The sequence below is a fragment of the Oculina patagonica genome, chromosome 3, assembly GCF_052425735.1.
Source record: "Oculina patagonica isolate OP01 chromosome 3, crgOcupat, whole genome shotgun sequence".
NCBI classification, from domain to species: Eukaryota; Metazoa; Cnidaria; class Anthozoa; order Scleractinia; family Oculinidae; genus Oculina; species Oculina patagonica.
Window position 1 is genome coordinate 25,227,183 of NC_135760.1, and position 17,913 is coordinate 25,245,095.

Below are 17,913 nucleotides of genomic sequence, written 5' to 3' on the forward strand. Positions count from 1 at the left end.
TTAGAAGAGAGGACTAACTATGTTTAGCAGATGCAAAATCGCCTAAGCAAAAAAAAGAAAGAACTACAAACTTGTAATAATGCTGCTTTCCTCCTGTTTTTGGTCTCACAAACTTCTCCAAGAGGTCGAAAATGATGTCTTGGCCGTCTTCACTTAGAAACGAACAGTTTAGCTTGGTACAAGCAAGCATCAGTGCAATCAAAAAGTTGTCTCCGTAGTATTGGTCGTCATGCTTATAACGGCAGCGTCAACAACAACAATCCTTCGTAGCCTTCTCTTTAACAGCGGTAAAATAGCAAGGTTTTCAATATGGCCTCCATCGCTAAGCAGCAGTATTGGTGGCGGCATTGGGCCAGTGTTTTCATTGGAAAACATTTCTCTCACAAAATAGACGAAAGAAATGTGTACGATAAACCACCTGAATTGACAAAATAGCAAGAATAACGTATGTTGACTCGTGCTCAGGATTTGCCTTAACAGAATATTTTGCATGTCATGTTGCGTCAATCATCATAGGGTTTTTTAGCGTGAATTCATGTTAAATGTCTGTTGAGCCAACGTCGTTCCAAGTGCCCCGGGAACCAGATTGCTCTCGAGCTTTAGAACTTAAGAGTGAAATCGAGATTACTCGAGCCTCCTTGAGGAAAGAAAACTAGTTCGATAAATCGAAAGTGCGGGTATCGGAGGTAAAAGTGCAGTGTTCGCCTTATTGAGAAATTGGTAATACATTATTATTTTCATTCTAGCCCTTACCTTGCTAATTTCTCCCACCATCTTGGTTGTTCCGCACCAGTGTCGATAAGAACGATGAAAACCAGTACAAGATGTATGGCAAAGAAGCTTGTTACTCCTATCTTGACGGATTGTTCTGCATCGTGGTAAAGTGCCGGTATAATTATTAATGGAAGGCCATAAAATTGCAAAATAACAGAAATAAGAAGGTTATGTTATGGAACAACTTTGAGTCATCAGATCAATAATCAGATCAATTAAAAATCTCTAGGAATTTAAATTAGAACAGAGGACTGAACGCGCGCATTTGAAGGTACCATTGGCCAAATAGCAGACTAGAGTAGCAAATATTTCTTAGTGTATGATTAATTGTCAGGCTGTCTGGCAACTTTAAAATCTACCCACAACCACGCAAACACCCACGTAAGACATATTGGAGCTTATTTTCATGTGCTAACCACGTCCTTTAATTTAGGCATCTCTCATAAAAAAATTACTGCATCGGCAAGTAACATATTTCAAATATGGATTGTGGTCTATCAAATGAGCCGCATCATAGAGCTGGAGTTTATATTAACTTTCTCCCCTTAGGACTAACAGGATTCTTCCTGATGGGGTGATAGATGGTTTCCATTGGACCACCCCGAACTTTCGAAACCAAATTGTACGTGTCAGCGTAAAGATTAGTCTGGGGACAGGGTATAATACACAGGCTTATGCCATTAAATATTCGATCACTTCGCACTATCAATGTAATTGAGGCTTGTTTTGCTGCCGGAGTAAGGATGGGGCGGCAAGGGCATGTGAAGCTTTAGCGTTTTCCTCACAGATTTCGCTCAGTATTATTTTGCAACGAGTTCATTCCATAGCAAGTACAACGGAAAGGACTAGACTATTATTGTTATAATGAGATGCAGAAGATATAGCGCTCTTCGTTTGGATTCGTTGTATACAAAGTTTAGCTTTGAAATAAATATGAAGTCAAGAAACGGTGATAAAACGCAGCCTGCCTTATGGAGGGTTAGCGAACACTTCCACTGACTGGGTCCTCCGGGGTGACCCGTGGAGCTAGGAGTATGGCTCCTATACTAAATTCTGATTGGTCATTTCGTAAACTTCATAATTAATGGATTAAAAAACTAAAAATAATTAAGCGCTAACAGAAAAGTAAGCCGACCCGTAATTGTCCAGGTTTATTAGTAAAAAAGGAGTCTGCCTTTTGGTCGAGGGTCGAGGGTCGAGGGTACATTGTCGAGGGTGAGGGTAAAATGTCGAGGGTAGAAAATTTTCACAATTTTCAAAAATTTACCAACCATTACAATTAATTATAATTGTGGGTAAGATAGTCAATAGCACGTAGACATCGCTAGGCGTTTAGTACCCACAGAAGGCCATGTATACACGAATAACTACGTGAATAGAAAAGAGCTAGGGTCGAATCCAATTGTCGAGTAAACTCCTTATTTTTTTCTTTCTTGACATAGCCAAGATCCAGATAATGAAATTTCTCGGGATGAATCACGCGCTAACATTTATTAAATCCGACTTTACTGAAAATGTTCACAAGTCGACCTGTTCAGGTATCACCGTACTGAAAAAGACGGCGACTAGTAGATTTACCCACAATTCTCGGCGCACGGAAACTCTTATTCGCTCATAAAAACGCAAAGGAAAAGTCTGAAAACTTAAAACCTGGCATACACAATGTTGTTAGTTCATGAAGAATCTTCACCAAGACATGGCTTTTTCTGGTGTCTATTGCCTGTGCTAGGTTCACAAGGAGTTGTGTTGAAATGTACAGTCACCACTCACCATCTTTTTTCTGTACGTTGGATTCGAAAGTTAAAACACGACGGTCGAAAGAAAACACATCCATGGTACTAAAGATGAGATGTTCAACATGACACGAGCTTGGGACAAAGAAAAATTCTGAGTCCCCGACGGGAATCGAACCCATGGCCTCCCAGATACCGGTTGGGCGCTCTAACCAACTGAGCTACGAGAGACTCGTTGTAAGCTGGGCCATGTGACACGCGTCCTGCATACTGCTAGGATCAGCAATGCCGAAATCATCAAGTTTGTAGTAAATAATAAAGATGGTAAATTTCAAGCTCGGTAATAAATAATAAAGATCTTTATTACCGAGCTTGAAATTTACCATCTTTAGTGATATTAATATTGTTATAGTACTTCCTCACCCGTGATTAATAATAAATAAATAAATTAATTAATAATTAACTAAATTATCTTTTATTAATATTGGAAATATTGTTACCCTCGACCCTACCCTCGACATGTTACCCTCACCCTCGACAATGTACCCTCGACCCTCGACCCTCGACCAAAAGGCAGACTCGTAAAAAAGCGGTTAAAGAACAATTGATGACTGACCGCATATAATTTGTTTCTTCGCCAAAGCAGATAGACGTTTTAATAAAATACCTCCCTTAACAAAATAATATCAGTCTTGCATGGGTTTTTGCCTTATGTTTTCGGTTTTACTTAAGCATCGTTTGATGTTTATTTTTACTCGACTGCAATTACTTTTCATCCCTTCATTTACATATTAATTGTAGCAGTCGTATTTCTGTTAGCCTTGTCAAATTACTCGCAAAGAACTTAAAAGCTATGAAAAAATCATAATCAGCCACAAGGTAATTTTATAAACAGGAAAGATAAAGTTAATTCATACGCGGTTTAATATCTAGCAGTTATTATCTGCCCGTGTGGCAAAGTGTCCACACCAAAGACAGTCACAAGATAAATATGTCAAATCCTAATGGGTCATTATGGAAAACTCACAGTTAAAATGTCAGAACTGATTGCTGCAAATTGTTCTCGGGTAAGTTGAAGAGTACAATGTTTACATGGCTTAGCTGTACGTCAACTCACTGCATACAGGGAATTAAAGCTGATTATACCTGATTATGCAGATACGCAAGCACGTTTTAGGCGGGGTTTTGATATGGGTTTAACAGAATTATCTCGTTCACGTTTCAAGGAATCCGAAAACGCTTCACTCATCCCATATATCTATGTTTTGCGGTATTTTGTAAACTTTGGGTAATTTTGGGAATTTTGGGGAGGAGATAGTTTTTTCTTAAAATATTGATTAAATTTAGAGAAATACTTAATATTGGAGATTAAATACCGGTATGTAGTTAAAAATTGATAGACGGATACCAGACAGTCCCACTGACAACCTGGAATGCTCTTGCGTGGGGGTCAACTGTCTGGTGATGTTTAATTTTTTTCTTCTTCAATCTCTTCTTTAAACCTCTTGAAACTTTATTCAAATTCAGGAGGAACCCCACCTTAATATAGGGTATTTTATTATTTTTGTTGTGTTCTTGGGCTTCACTGCAGCTTCATCTTGCTGTGTCATTTAACTTTCCCTGTTCTTTAACTTCCCGTGTTTTTCAACTTCCTGTGTGTCTTCTGATACAAAGTAAACTTCAAACACGGTCTTCTTGTAGCTTGTCCAGCTGCCTTTCCAATGTGTCAGTTTCCCTTTTAAATCAAACGATTCCCTTGCACCCAGCTATAATACTGTAATACAACGTTTAAGAAATCTGGCCCGGATACTGCCTCGTCATCTCACTGGTAACTCGTTAAACTTCCTGTGATGATAAAGCTGGTGCTTTTAAGAGCTGGCCTCTTGTAAAGGAAAGATGTCTAACTCCACTAGAAATTGACACAAAATAGCCTTCAAACACAGCCTTGTTGCAGCTTGCTCACGGTGATAGGCTGGTTTGAATTTATTCAGTTTAAACTATAATAGACGCCAAGCTGTCTGCTCATGTATCAGTTTCCTGTCAGGTAAAACAATTCCCTTATCAATATTTCAGTTCTCTCTATGTAAAATGCCACCGACCGGCTATCATGCAGCCTAGACACAGATACTGCTTCGGCGAGTTACTGGTGACTCGTTACAAGAAAAGACTTTCTACCATGCCTTACGATGCTTTTATGAGCTAGACTGTCAAGGAAAGATGTCTAACTCCACTAGAAACAGCCAAACGCTTGAAGAATTCATTTGCTCGACAAATCCAGACAATAAGCCTGCAGTAATATTCCTTTCAGCTTTCAACTTCCTTTTTTCCATCATTGCTTCCATTGGTAACATTTTGATTCTGACTGCCCTTCAAAAGCCGTCGACTTCTCTCCATCCTCCATCGAAAGTTCTGCTGCGTTGTCTAGCTACATCAGATCTCTGTGTTGGCATCATTTTACAACCAATGGTCGCCATCCTGTTTGTCTCTGTTGCAAACGAAAATTGGACTCTGTGTGGCCCCATCTTAGGCATAAGCTTTCTGTTAGGTGTAGTTCTCTTCGGGGTGTCTCTGTTGACATTAACGGCAGTGAGTGTGGAAAGGCTTCTCGCTTTCTTGTTGGGGTTACGTTTTCGACAAATTGTAACTGTTAGGAGAACTGTTGCTGTTACAGTTTGTTTTTGGGTCATAAATTTCGTTATCGCCGCGTGGTGTTTTTGGAATTATTTTGTCTTTCTGTGGTACGGATGTGTGCTGTTACTTACATGTGTATTAACCTCTACCTTCACTTACACCAAGATCTATGCCCATCTTCGCCGTCACCAAACAAGAGTGCAAGACCAATCTTCCCAAACACAACAAAACCAAGGGGAAGTTCCACTGAACATTGCTCGATACAGAAAGACCCTTTCTAGTTCACTGTGGATACAGTTTACATTACTGGCGTGTTACCTTCCGTATTGTGTTGTAACAGCAATCGCAACCTTCACCGGTTTAACGCCGCCTCTTGTCCTGGGCTGGAGGTTTACAACATCTGTTGTATTCCTAAACTCTTCTTTAAACCCTTTCCTTTATTGTTGGAAGATCGCAGAAGTAAGACAAGCGGTGAAAGACACAGTCAAACAACTGTTCTATTGTTCGTCAAGTTAGATATCGCAACAATTGACACCGGGAATTCTTCCAAGTACAATTGTGTACGAGAAGAAGTATTTATCTAACCAACACGTTAAATATTTTTTCACCTTGGTAGCAACTCTGAAATAATACTTTACAGAGGAATAATTTGTGAAATATTGTCGCACTGGGATCAGGAACCCTCTTCAACCAGCAACAACAACAGCAAATGGTATTGCATTTGGTTGGCAAGTCTGGCCATGGGAAAAAGCTGACAACAATCCTCCATTGCGCGCGAGTAATCTACAACGATGATAAGTTTTATTTGGATCCCTTTTCCATGAAATAGTTTTAAATTACAATGATCGTCTGTGTATCAAGTGAGGAGACAGCTTTGTTCGTTTTGTTTTTTTGAAGAACTAGTAACATTGTATTATAAAGCGACTTGTAAAAGGGAACTAGTATACTAGTTTAATTCCGGAGAGAATCGACATTCTTGGGCTAAATGCTGCCATTATTCTCTATACTTTAGTTAATAAAATAAAGAAATGCAAATCAGCTTGCATTAAATTTAAATGTATGTCACGTCGCAAAATTTCACTTAAAAATCGTTTTTTTTTATATGACTCATTGAGAATATGGAACTCTAGGTTACATCTGTAAGCAATATCATAGGCCAAATGTTTACTATTTCTGATATTCTTGGTTTTCTAGCAGCGAAACATATGTGAGAATTGAAATTTAAAAATGAGATAAAATCTGATAGAGGATGTTTTCATATTAGTAATATAAATGCTAATCAGACTATGTTAAAAGCAGATGATGGTTCAAAGAAAAAATACACTTTTTAATAAGGACCCTTCTTAACAGTAAATTGACATGCAATACTAAGAGATCCCATGTTAATAAAAGGTTTACCAATAAGATTAGAGATTACTCTGAAAAAGAATCACTGTACAGGAAATGTTCTAGTCGCCAGCCAATCATATTTTTGCTCTCTTCCAAAACACGTCTCTAATTTAAAATATTTCTTTTACTGATTTTTCTCTCTGTTTATTCAGGCTATTAGTTAATAGTCATGATTTTCTACTTGTAAAAGCATGGAATAGATATGAACGGTTTTACTAAACGAAGCAGATGTTCTCCCGCTCTTTGTTCTACTTGTAAAACCAGCAGATGCCTCCAACATGTAAATACTACCTAATAATATTATCAGCGGCATACATGTCAAGAGAAAAAGTTGAAAGACATTATTTTCCAAAAGGAAATAATTCGATGTTGATAAAAATGGAATGAGATCTAGAAGGTACATGTTGAAACATTTGTCATTTTTTTTGTTTAAGATTCTAAAATTAAAAATCCTTAATTTTGAATCTTGCTTAACCAAAACTACCAAAACTAAAATACGAAAAAAGGACGACTAAAAGTACCTTCAGAGAAAACTATATAATCAATATTTGAAAAATATTCAAAGGTGCAACGCCTGGGATAGCGTTAACTGAACATTTTAGCAACATTTTTCCAGTACGCCTTTCCCAATCTGTCAAAATCTTCACGAATCTTGACCATCTTAAGCTTGGCTCTTTGCTTTGTCATGAAACATTTAGCAAGTTTTGCAAACGACATCATTTTATGCGCCTCTAATCTTTATACGGTAATTTCTGTCACACAATGTTAACATTATCATTTTGCTCCCTTTCCTTGTCACCATTTCTCAAAAAGCCAACAGCATTGGCATCTACGCATGCGCCGTACCCTTTACAGTGATACGCCGAGAACATCTTGGATGTGAAGAACTGATTGGCAGTGCTGTGCTGTGGAAAGACGTTACAACATATCTTGGACAACCCCTGACAAGCTTGTCGGTGACAGCACTCGCAGCAACAGAGAGTCAAGTTATTGACTTCATCTTGTGTGAAAAACACACCGTCGGGTGCATCGAAAGGATGCAAATTAGTCGAACGATTTCCATCCATTCCGTCATTTACGCCATGCTGCGGATTTCTTGGTACGATAAGTAGAATTTCTCCTTCGCCTTCTTCACCGAATTCATCGCTTTGGTAACGAACCTTGAATCTGAAAAAGCAACAAAAGGAGAATTTACAACCGGGATAATTTCAAGGCTATTTAAATATTCTGTACTCTGCATTGATATCGGAGAACATTTAAGCAGGATGAAGAGAAAGAAAGCGTGCGTTTTACTTGTTTCTGCTCCTTTTTTTCGACTATTTTGCTTGTTAAAGTAAAATAGTAAGACTTGTGGACAATGAAGTCACTCTCTTACCGAATTCTTGGTAACTCTCAAGGAACTGTTTTAATTTCTCAAGGGAATACTTTTCGCTGTGGGTGATAAAAACGTCACTCAAGAGGAATGCGTCAGCACTTCCGATCCCGAATTGTTACAAGGCGGGCAATTTCGATGGCCTTGTCCGTGTCGAGACTACAGTCTATTTTTTTTTTCCATTTTCACGCGTCGCTCGTCATCTAGCCTTGCAAATTAAAGGTTGGTATTTTTCAAAGATCTCTGCCATTCATCGATTGAATCGCTTAGTTTTATCATGCCTGTGTTTATATGACGTTAAATGATGCAAAATATTAATATGCATTTCCACAATTTTCCAGCGACACATTGCATGGGAAACATAACTGTGCTATGACGCTACCATGATCATGGTTGGTTTAGTTATGGTGACGAACCTAGTAAGAATAAATTTTAAAATCATATACAGTCGAAGCTCTCTTAACGGACACTCTCGTAAGCGGACAGCTCTACTTACGGCCACCTTGTTAGAAACCCCGTTTTTACTCCCATACAAACTCTGTATTTTTACATTCTCGTAAGCGGACATTCCCGTAAGCGGCCGCGGACACTTTCCGAGATTACGACTTAGACTTTTTCTTTGTTTTTAAGCTCCCGTAAGCGGACACCGCAAAGAAAATCATATAAAAAACCTCTGTATCTTGTATTAATCAATCAACTTCACATCGCCGTTTGTCACAATGATTTTACTGTAATTACAGTACCATATTTCAGTGTTTGTTTTGTCGTCATCCACGTCCGGTTACATTTCGAAACATGCATATTACCATTATGTTAGCTGGGCAAGCTCCCGTAAGCGGCCATCTATCCCCTACACCTCTAGTGGCCGCTTACAAGAATTATTCTCGTAAGCGGCCAGCTCCAATTGCGGACACTTTTTTCGCGTCCCGAGGGTGTCCGCTTATGAGAGCTTCGACTGTAATTTTAATTTTGAGTATTACTTTAACATATACGTAGTACTGTTTATTATACTACACATGGTGGCTGAAATAAGTTGTACTGTCATCTGGTGAAGCTGGACAGTGAAATTGTCGGGCACGAATTGAAATTGAACGGGCATGGACTGAAATTGTCCAACATCCTGATAATATTGTCAAATTTGACCTTTGTACTCTTGGATGTTGAAGCCGGCCATTAGGGTATTTCTCGTATGGCAACCTTTAAATCCGTGAGCGTTATTCATGGGGTCCATTTTGCCACGTTTCCTCTAAAACAACCTCCCGTATAAAGCTAAATTACAACTTATGCCAGCGTATCTCAATCCGTAAGCTAGTACTTGAAATTGGTTTTATACAAGCGTATTCTTTTACGAGAAGAGCGACGTACCAGATACCTGATACCTACCTTACCCTACTATACTACTTTCATTTCAAGTAGTGCTACTTGAGACCATAGTTAGAAGAGAGGACTAACTATGTTTAGCAGATGCAAAATCGCCTAAGCAAAAAAAAGAAAGAACTACAAACTTGTAATAATGCTGCTTTCCTCCTGTTTTTGGTCTCACAAACTTCTCCAAGAGGTCGAAAATGATGTCTTGGCCGTCTTCACTTAGAAACGAACAGTTTAGCTTGGTACAAGCAAGCATCAGTGCAATCAAAAAGTTGTCTCCGTAGTATTGGTCGTCATGCTTATAACGGCAGCGTCAACAACAACAATCCTTCGTAGCCTTCTCTTTAACAGCGGTAAAATAGCAAGGTTTTCAATATGGCCTCCATCGCTAAGCAGCAGTATTGGTGGCGGCATTGGGCCAGTGTTTTCATTGGAAAACATTTCTCTCACAAAATAGACGACAGAAATGTGTACGATAAACCACCTGAATTGACAAAATAGCAAGAATAACGTATGTTGACTCGTGCTCAGGATTTGCCTTAACAGAATATTTTGCATGTCATGTTGCGTCAATCATCATAGGGTTTTTTAGCGTGAATTCATGTTAAATGTCTGTTGAGCCAACGTCGTTCCAAGTGCCCCAGGAACCAGATTGCTCTCGAGCTTTAGAACTTAAGAGTGAAATCGAGATTACTCGAGCCTCCTTGAGGAAAGAAAACTAGTTCGATAAATCGAAAGTGCGGGTATCGGAGGTAAAAGTGCAGTGTTCGCCTTATTGAGAAATTGGTAATACATTATTATTTTCATTCTAGCCCTTACCTTGCTAATTTCTCCCACCATCTTGGTTGTTCCGCACCAGTGTCGATAAGAGCGATGAAAGCCAGTACAAGATGTATGGCAAAGAAGCTTGTTACTCCTATCTTGACGGATTGTTCTGCACCGTGGTAAAGTGCCGGTATAATTATTAATGGAAGGCCATAAAATTGCAAAATAACAGAAATAAGAAGGTTATGTTATGGAACAACTTTGAGTCATCAGATCAATAATCAGATCAATTAAAAATCTCTAGGAATTTAAATTAGAACAGAGGACTGAACGCGCGCATTTGAAGGTACCATTGGCCAAATAGCAGACTAGAGTAGCAAATATTTCTTAGTGCATGATAAATTGTCAGGCTGTCTGGCATCTTTAAAATCTACCCACAACCACGCAAACACCCACGTAAGACATATTGGAGCTTATTTTCATGTGCTAACCACGTCCTTTAATTTAGGCATCTCTCATAAAAAAATTACTGCATCGGCAAGTAACATATTTCAAATATGGATTGTGGTCTATCAAATGAGCCGCATCATAGAGCTGGAGTTTATATTAACTTTCTCCCCTTAGGACTAACAGGATTCTTCCTGATGGGGTGATAGATGGTGTCCATTGGACCACCCCGAACTTTCGAAACCAAATTGTACGTGTCAGCGTAAAGATTAGTCTGGGGACAGGGTATAATACACAGGCTTATGCCATTAAATATTCGATCACTTCGCACTATCTATGTAATTGAGGCTTGTTTTGCTGCCGGAGTAAGGATGGGGCGGCAAGGGCATGTGAAGCTTTAGTGTTTTCCTCACAGAGTTCGCTCAGTATTATTTTGCAACGAGTTCATTCCATAGCAAGTACAACGGAAAGGACTAGACTATTATTGTTATAATGAGATGCAGAAGATATAGCGCTCTTCGTTTGGATTCGTTGTATACAAAGTTTAGTTTTGAAATAAATATGAAGTCAAGAAACGGTGATAAAACGCAGCCTGCCTTATGGAGGGTTAACGAACACTTCCATTGACTGGGTCCTCCGGGGTGACCCGTGGAGCTAGGAGTATGGCTCCTATACTAAATTCTGATTGGTCATTTCGTAAACTTCATAATTAATGGATTAAAAAACTAAAAATAATTAAGCGCTAACAGAAAAGTAAGCCGACCCGTAATTGTCCAGGTTTATTAGTAAAAAAGCGGTTAAAGAACAATTGATGACTGACCGCATATAATTTGTTTCTTCGCCAAAGCAGATAGACGTTTTAATAATATGCCTCCCTTAACAAAATCATATCAGTCTTGCATGGGTTTTTGCCTTATGTTTTCGGTTTTACTGAAGCATCGTTTGATGTTTATTTTTACTCGACGGCGGTTACTTTTCATCCCTTCATTTACATATTAATTGTAGCAGTCGTATTTCTGTTAGCCTTGTCAAATTACTCGCAAAGAACTTAAAAGCTATGAAAAAATCATAATCAGCCACAAGGTAATTTTATAAACAGGAAAGATAAAGTTAATTCGTACGCGGTTTAATATCTAGCAGTTATTATCTGCCCATGTGGCAAAGTGTCCACACCAAAGACAGTCACAAGATAAATATGTCAAATCCTAATGGGTCATTATGGAAAACTCACAGTTAAAACGTCAGAACTGATTGCTGCAAATTGTTCTCGGGTAAGTTGAAGAGTACAATGTTACAATACATGGCTTAGCTATACGTCAACTCACTGCATACAGGGAATTAAAGCTGATTATACCTGATTATGCAGATACGCAAGCACGTTTTAGGCGGGGTTTTGATATGGGTTTAACAGAATTATCTCGTTAACGTTTCAAGGAATCCGAAAACGCTTCACTCATCCCATATATCTATGTTTTGCGGTATTTTGTAAACTTTGGGTAATTTTGGGAATTTTGGGGAGGAGATAGTTTTTTCTTAAAATATTGATTAAATTTAGAGAAATACTTAATATTGGAGATTTAAGGTGATTTTAAAATTAGAATACCGGTATGTAGTTAAAAATTGATAGACGGATACCAGTCAGTTCCACTGACAACCTGGAATGCTCTTGCGTGGGGGTCAACTGTCTGGTGATGTTTAATTTTTTTTCTTCTTCAATCTCTTCTTTAAACCTCTTGAAACTTTATTCAAATTCAGGAGGAACCCCACCTTAATATAGGGTATTTTATTATTTTTGTTGTGTTCTTGGGCTTCACTGCAGCTTCATCTTGCTGTGTCATTTAACTTTCCCTGTTCTTTAACTTCCCGTGTTTTTCAACTTCCTGTGTGTCTTCTGATACAAAGTAAACTTCAAACACGGTCTTCTTGTAGCTTGTCCAGCTGCCTTTCCAATGTGTCAGTTTCCCTTTTAAATCAAACGATTCCCTGGCACCCAGCCAGCTATCATGCTGTAATACAACGTTTAAGAAATCTGGCCCGGATACTGCCTCGTCATCTCACTGGTAACTCGTTAAACTTCCTGTGATGATAAAGCTGGTGCTTTTAAGAGCTAGCCTCTTGTAAAGGAAAGATGTCTAACTCCACTAGAAATTGACACAAAATAGCCTTCAAACACAGCCTTGTTGCAGCTTGCTCACGGTGATAGGCTGGTTTGAATTTATTCAGTTTAAACTATAATAGACGCCAAGCTGTCTGCTCATGTATCAGTTTCCTGTCAGGTAAAACAATTCCCTTATCAATATTTCAGTTCTCTCTATGTAAAATGCCACCAACCGGCTATCATGCAGCCTAGACACAGATACTGCTTCGGCGAGTTACTGGTGACTCGTTACAAGAAAAGACTTTCTACCATGCCTTACGATGCTTTTATGAGCTAGACTGTCAAGGAAAGATGTCTAACTCCACTAGAAACAGCCAAACGCTTGAAGAATTCATTTGCTCGACAAATCCAGACAATAAGCCTGCAGTAATATTCCTTTCAGCTTTCAACTTCCTTTTTTCCATCATTGCTTCCATTGGTAACATTTTGATTCTGACTGCCCTTCAAAAGCCGTCGACTTCTCTCCATCCTCCATCGAAAGTTCTGCTGCGTTGTCTAGCTACATCAGATCTCTGTGTTGGCATCATTTTACAACCAATGGTCGCCATCCTGTTTGTCTCTGTTGCAAACGAAAATTGGACTCTGTGTGGCCCCATCTTAGGCATAAGCTTTCTGTTAGGTGTAGTTCTCTTCGGGGTGTCTCTGTTGACATTAACGGCAGTGAGTGTGGAAAGGCTTCTCGCTTTCTTGTTGGGGTTACGTTTTCGACAAATTGTAACTGTTAGGAGAACTGTTGCTGTTACAGTTTGTTTTTGGGTCATAAATTTCGTTATCGCCGCGTGGTGTTTTTGGAATTATTTTGTCTTTCTGTGGTACTGATGTGTGCTGATACTTACATGTGTATTAACCTCTACCTTCACTTACACCAAGATCTATGCCCATCTTCGCCGTCACCAAACAAGAGTGCAAGACCAATCTTCCCAAACACAACAAAACCAAGGGGAAGTTCCACTGAACATTGCTCGATACAGAAAGACCCTTTCTAGTTCACTGTGGATACAGTTTACATTACTGGCGTGTTACCTTCCGTATTGTGTTGTAACAGCAATCGCAACCTTCACCGGTTTAACGCCGCCTCTTGTCCTGGGCTGGAGGTTTACAACATCTGTTGTATTCCTAAACTCTTCTTTAAACCCTTTCCTTTATTGTTGGAAGATCGCAGAAGTAAGACAAGCGGTGAAAGACACAGTCAAACAACTGTTCTATTGTTCGTCAAGTTAGATATCGCAACAATTGACACCGGGAATTCTTCCAAGTACAATTGTGTACGAGAAGAAGTATTTATCTAACCAACACGTTAAATATTTTTTCACCTTGGTAGCAACTCTGAAATAATACTTTACAGAGGAATAATTTGTGAAATATTGTCGCACTGGGATCAGGAACCCTCTTCAACCAGCAACAACAACAGCAAATGGTATTGCATTTGGTTGGCAAGTCTGGCCATGGGAAAAAGCTGACAACAATCCTCCATTGCGCGCGAGTAATCTACAACGATGATAAGTTTTATTTGGATCCCTTTTCCATGAAATAGTTTTAAATTACAATGATCGTCTGTGTATCAAGTGAGGAGACAGCTTTGTTCGTTTTGTTTTTTTGAAGAACTAGTAACATTGTATTATAAAGCGACTTGTAAAAGGGAACTAGTATACTAGTTTAATTCCGGAGAGAATCGACATTCTTGGGCTAAATGCTGCCATTATTCTCTATACTTTAGTTAATAAAATAAAGAAATGCAAATCAGCTTGCATTAAATTTAAATGTATGTCACGTCGCAAAATTTCACTTAAAAATCGTTTTTTTTTATATGACTCATTGAGAATATGGAACTCTAGGTTACATCTGTAAGCAATATCATAGGCCAAATGTTTACTATTTCTGATATTCTTGGTTTTCTAGCAGCGAAACATATGTGAGAATTGAAATTTAAAAATGAGATAAAATCTGATAGAGGATGTTTTCATATTAGTAATATAAATGCTAATCAGACTATGTTAAAAGCAGATGATGGTTCAAAGAAAAAATACACTTTTTAATAAGGACCCTTCTTAACAGTAAATTGACATGCAATACTAAGAGATCCCATGTTAATAAAAGGTTTACCAATAAGATTAGAGATTACTCTGAAAAAGAATCACTGTACAGGAAATGTTCTAGTCGCCAGCCAATCATATTTTTGCTCTCTTCCAAAACACGTCTCTAATTTAAAATATTTCTTTTACTGATTTTTCTCTCTGTTTATTCAGGCTATTAGTTAATAGTCATGATTTTCTACTTGTAAAAGCATGGAATAGATATGAACGGTTTTACTAAACGAAGCAGATGTTCTCCCGCTCTTTGTTCTACTTGTAAAACCAGCAGATGCCTCCAACATGTAAATACTACCTAATAATATTATCAGCGGCATACATGTCAAGAGAAAAAGTTGAAAGACATTATTTTCCAAAAGGAAATAATTCGATGTTGATAAAAATGGAATGAGATCTAGAAGGTACATGTTGAAACATTTGTCATTTTTTTTGTTTAAGATTCTAAAATTAAAAATCCTTAATTTTGAATCTTGCTTAACCAAAACTACCAAAACTAAAATACGAAAAAAGGACGACTAAAAGTACCTTCAGAGAAAACTATATAATCAATATTTGAAAAATATTCAAAGGTGCAACGCCTGGGATAGCGTTAACTGAACATTTTAGCAACATTTTTCCAGTACGCCTTTCCCAATCTGTCAAAATCTTCACGAATCTTGACCATCTTAAGCTTGGCTCTTTGCTTTGTCATGAAACATTTAGCAAGTTTTGCAAACGACATCATTTTATGCGCCTCTAATCTTTATACGGTAATTTCTGTCACACAATGTTAACATTATCATTTTGCTCCCTTTCCTTGTCACCATTTCTCAAAAAGCCAACAGCATTGGCATCTACGCATGCGCCGTACCCTTCACAGTGATACGCCGAGAACATCTTGGATGTGAAGAACTGATTGGCAGTGCTGTGCTGTGGAAAGACGTTACAACATATCTTGGACAACCCCTGACAAGCTTGTCGGTAACAGCACTCGCAGCAACAGAGAGTCAAGTTATTGACTTCATCTTGTGTGAAAAACACACCGTCGGGTGCATCGAAAGGATGCAAATTAGTCGAACGATTTCCATCCATTCCGTCATTTACGCCATGCTGCGGATTTCTTGGTACGATAAGTAGAATTTCTCCTTCGCCTTCTTCACCGAATTCATCGCTTTGGTAACGAACCTTGAATCTGAAAAAGCAACAAAAGGAGAATTTACAACCGGGATAATTTCAAGGCTATTTAAATATTCTGTACTCTGCATTGATATCGGAGAACATTTAAGCAGGATGAAGAGAAAGAAAGCGTGCGTTTTACTTGTTTCTGCTCCTTTTTTTCGACTATTTTGCTTGTTAAAGTAAAATAGTAAGACTTGTGGACAATGAAGTCACTCTCTTACCGAATTCTTGGTAACTCTCAAGGAACTGTTTTAATTTCTCAAGGGAATACTTTTCGCTGTGGGTGATAAAAACGTCACTCAAGAGGAATGCGTCAGCACTTCCGATCCCGAATTGTTACAAGGCGGGCAATTTCGATGGCCTTGTCCGTGTCGAGACTACAGTCTATTTTTTTTTTCCATTTTCACGCGTCGCTCGTCATCTAGCCTTGCAAATTAAAGGTTGGTATTTTTCAAAGATCTCTGCCATTCATCGATTGAATCGCTTAGTTTTATCATGCCTGTGTTTATATGACGTTAAATGATGCAAAATATTAATATGCATTTCCACAATTTTCCAGCGACACATTGCATGGGAAACATAACTGTGCTATGACGCTACCATGATCATGGTTGGTTTAGTTATGGTGACGAACCTAGTAAGAATAAATTTTAAAATCATATACAGTCGAAGCTCTCTTAACGGACACTCTCGTAAGCGGACAGCTCTACTTACGGCCACCTTGTTAGAAACCCCGTTTTTACTCCCATACAAACTCTGTATTTTTACATTCTCGTAAGCGGACATTCCCGTAAGCGGCCGCGGACACTTTCCGAGATTACGACTTAGACTTTTTCTTTGTTTTTAAGCTCCCGTAAGCGGACACCGCAAAGAAAATCATATAAAAAACCTCTGTATCTTGTATTAATCAATCAACTTCACATCGCCGTTTGTCACAATGATTTTACTGTAATTACAGTACCATATTTCAGTGTTTGTTTTGTCGTCATCCACGTCCGGTTACATTTCGAAACATGCATATTACCATTATGTTAGCTGGGCAAGCTCCCGTAAGCGGCCATCTATCCCCTACACCTCTAGTGGCCGCTTACAAGAATTATTCTCGTAAGCGGCCAGCTCCAATTGCGGACACTTTTTTCGCGTCCCGAGGGTGTCCGCTTATGAGAGCTTCGACTGTAATTTTAATTTTGAGTATTACTTTAACATATACGTAGTACTGTTTATTATACTACACATGGTGGCTGAAATAAGTTGTACTGTCATCTGGTGAAGCTGGACAGTGAAATTGTCGGGCACGAATTGAAATTGAACGGGCATGGACTGAAATTGTCCAACATCCTGATAATATTGTCAAATTTGACCTTTGTACTCTTGGATGTTGAAGCCGGCCATTAGGGTATTTCTCGTATGGCAACCTTTAAATCCGTGAGCGTTATTCATGGGGTCCATTTTGCCACGTTTCCTCTAAAACAACCTCCCGTATAAAGCTAAATTACAACTTATGCCAGCCTATCTCAATCCGTAAGCTAGTACTTGAAATTGGTTTTATACAAGCGTATTCTTTTACGAGAAGAGCGACGTACCAGATACCTGATACCTACCTTACCCTACTATACTACTTTCATTTCAAGTAGTGCTACTTGAGACGTCCATAGTTAGAAGAGAGGACTAACTATGTTTAGCAGATGCAAAATCGCCAAAGCAAAAAAAAGAAAGAACTACAAACTTGTAATAACGCTGCTTTCCTCCTGTTTTTGGTCTCACAAACTTCTCCAAGAGGTCGAAAATGATGTCTTGGCCGTCTTCACTTAGAAACGAACAGTTAAGCTTGGTACAAGCAAGCATCAGTGCATTCAAAGGGTTGTCTCCGTAGTATTGGTCGTCATGCTTATAACCAGCGTCAACAACAACAATGCTTCGTAGCCTTCTCTTTAACAGCGGTAAAATAGCAAGGTTTTCAATATGGCCTCCATCGCTAAGCAGCAGTATTGGTGGCGGCATTGGGCCAGTGTTTTCATTGGAAAACAT

General features: G+C 38.7%; 1 protein-coding gene across 1 annotated transcript; it reads right to left on the reverse strand.

Moving 5' to 3' along the window:
* Nucleotides 1–15,486: 15,486 nt before the first annotated feature.
* On the reverse strand, nucleotides 15,487–17,913 carry LOC144647571 (uncharacterized). The gene is made up of 2 exons (XM_078507360.1): nucleotides 17,612–17,913; nucleotides 15,487–15,898 (listed from the first exon to the last, which is right to left on the reverse strand). Exons 1-2 carry the CDS (start codon nucleotides 17,911–17,913, stop codon nucleotides 15,487–15,489), a joined length of 714 nt encoding a protein of 237 aa, XP_078363486.1.

Coding starts and splice junctions, on each gene's coding strand:
- LOC144647571 (XM_078507360.1), bottom strand. CDS start 17,913: ATGTTTTCCAATGAAAACACTGGCCCAATGCCGCCACCAATACTGCTG. Junction 15,899..17,611: donor GGAAAGCAGCGTTATTACAA/GTTTGTAGTTCT, acceptor TTGCTTTTTCAG/ATTCAAGGTTCGTTACCAAA.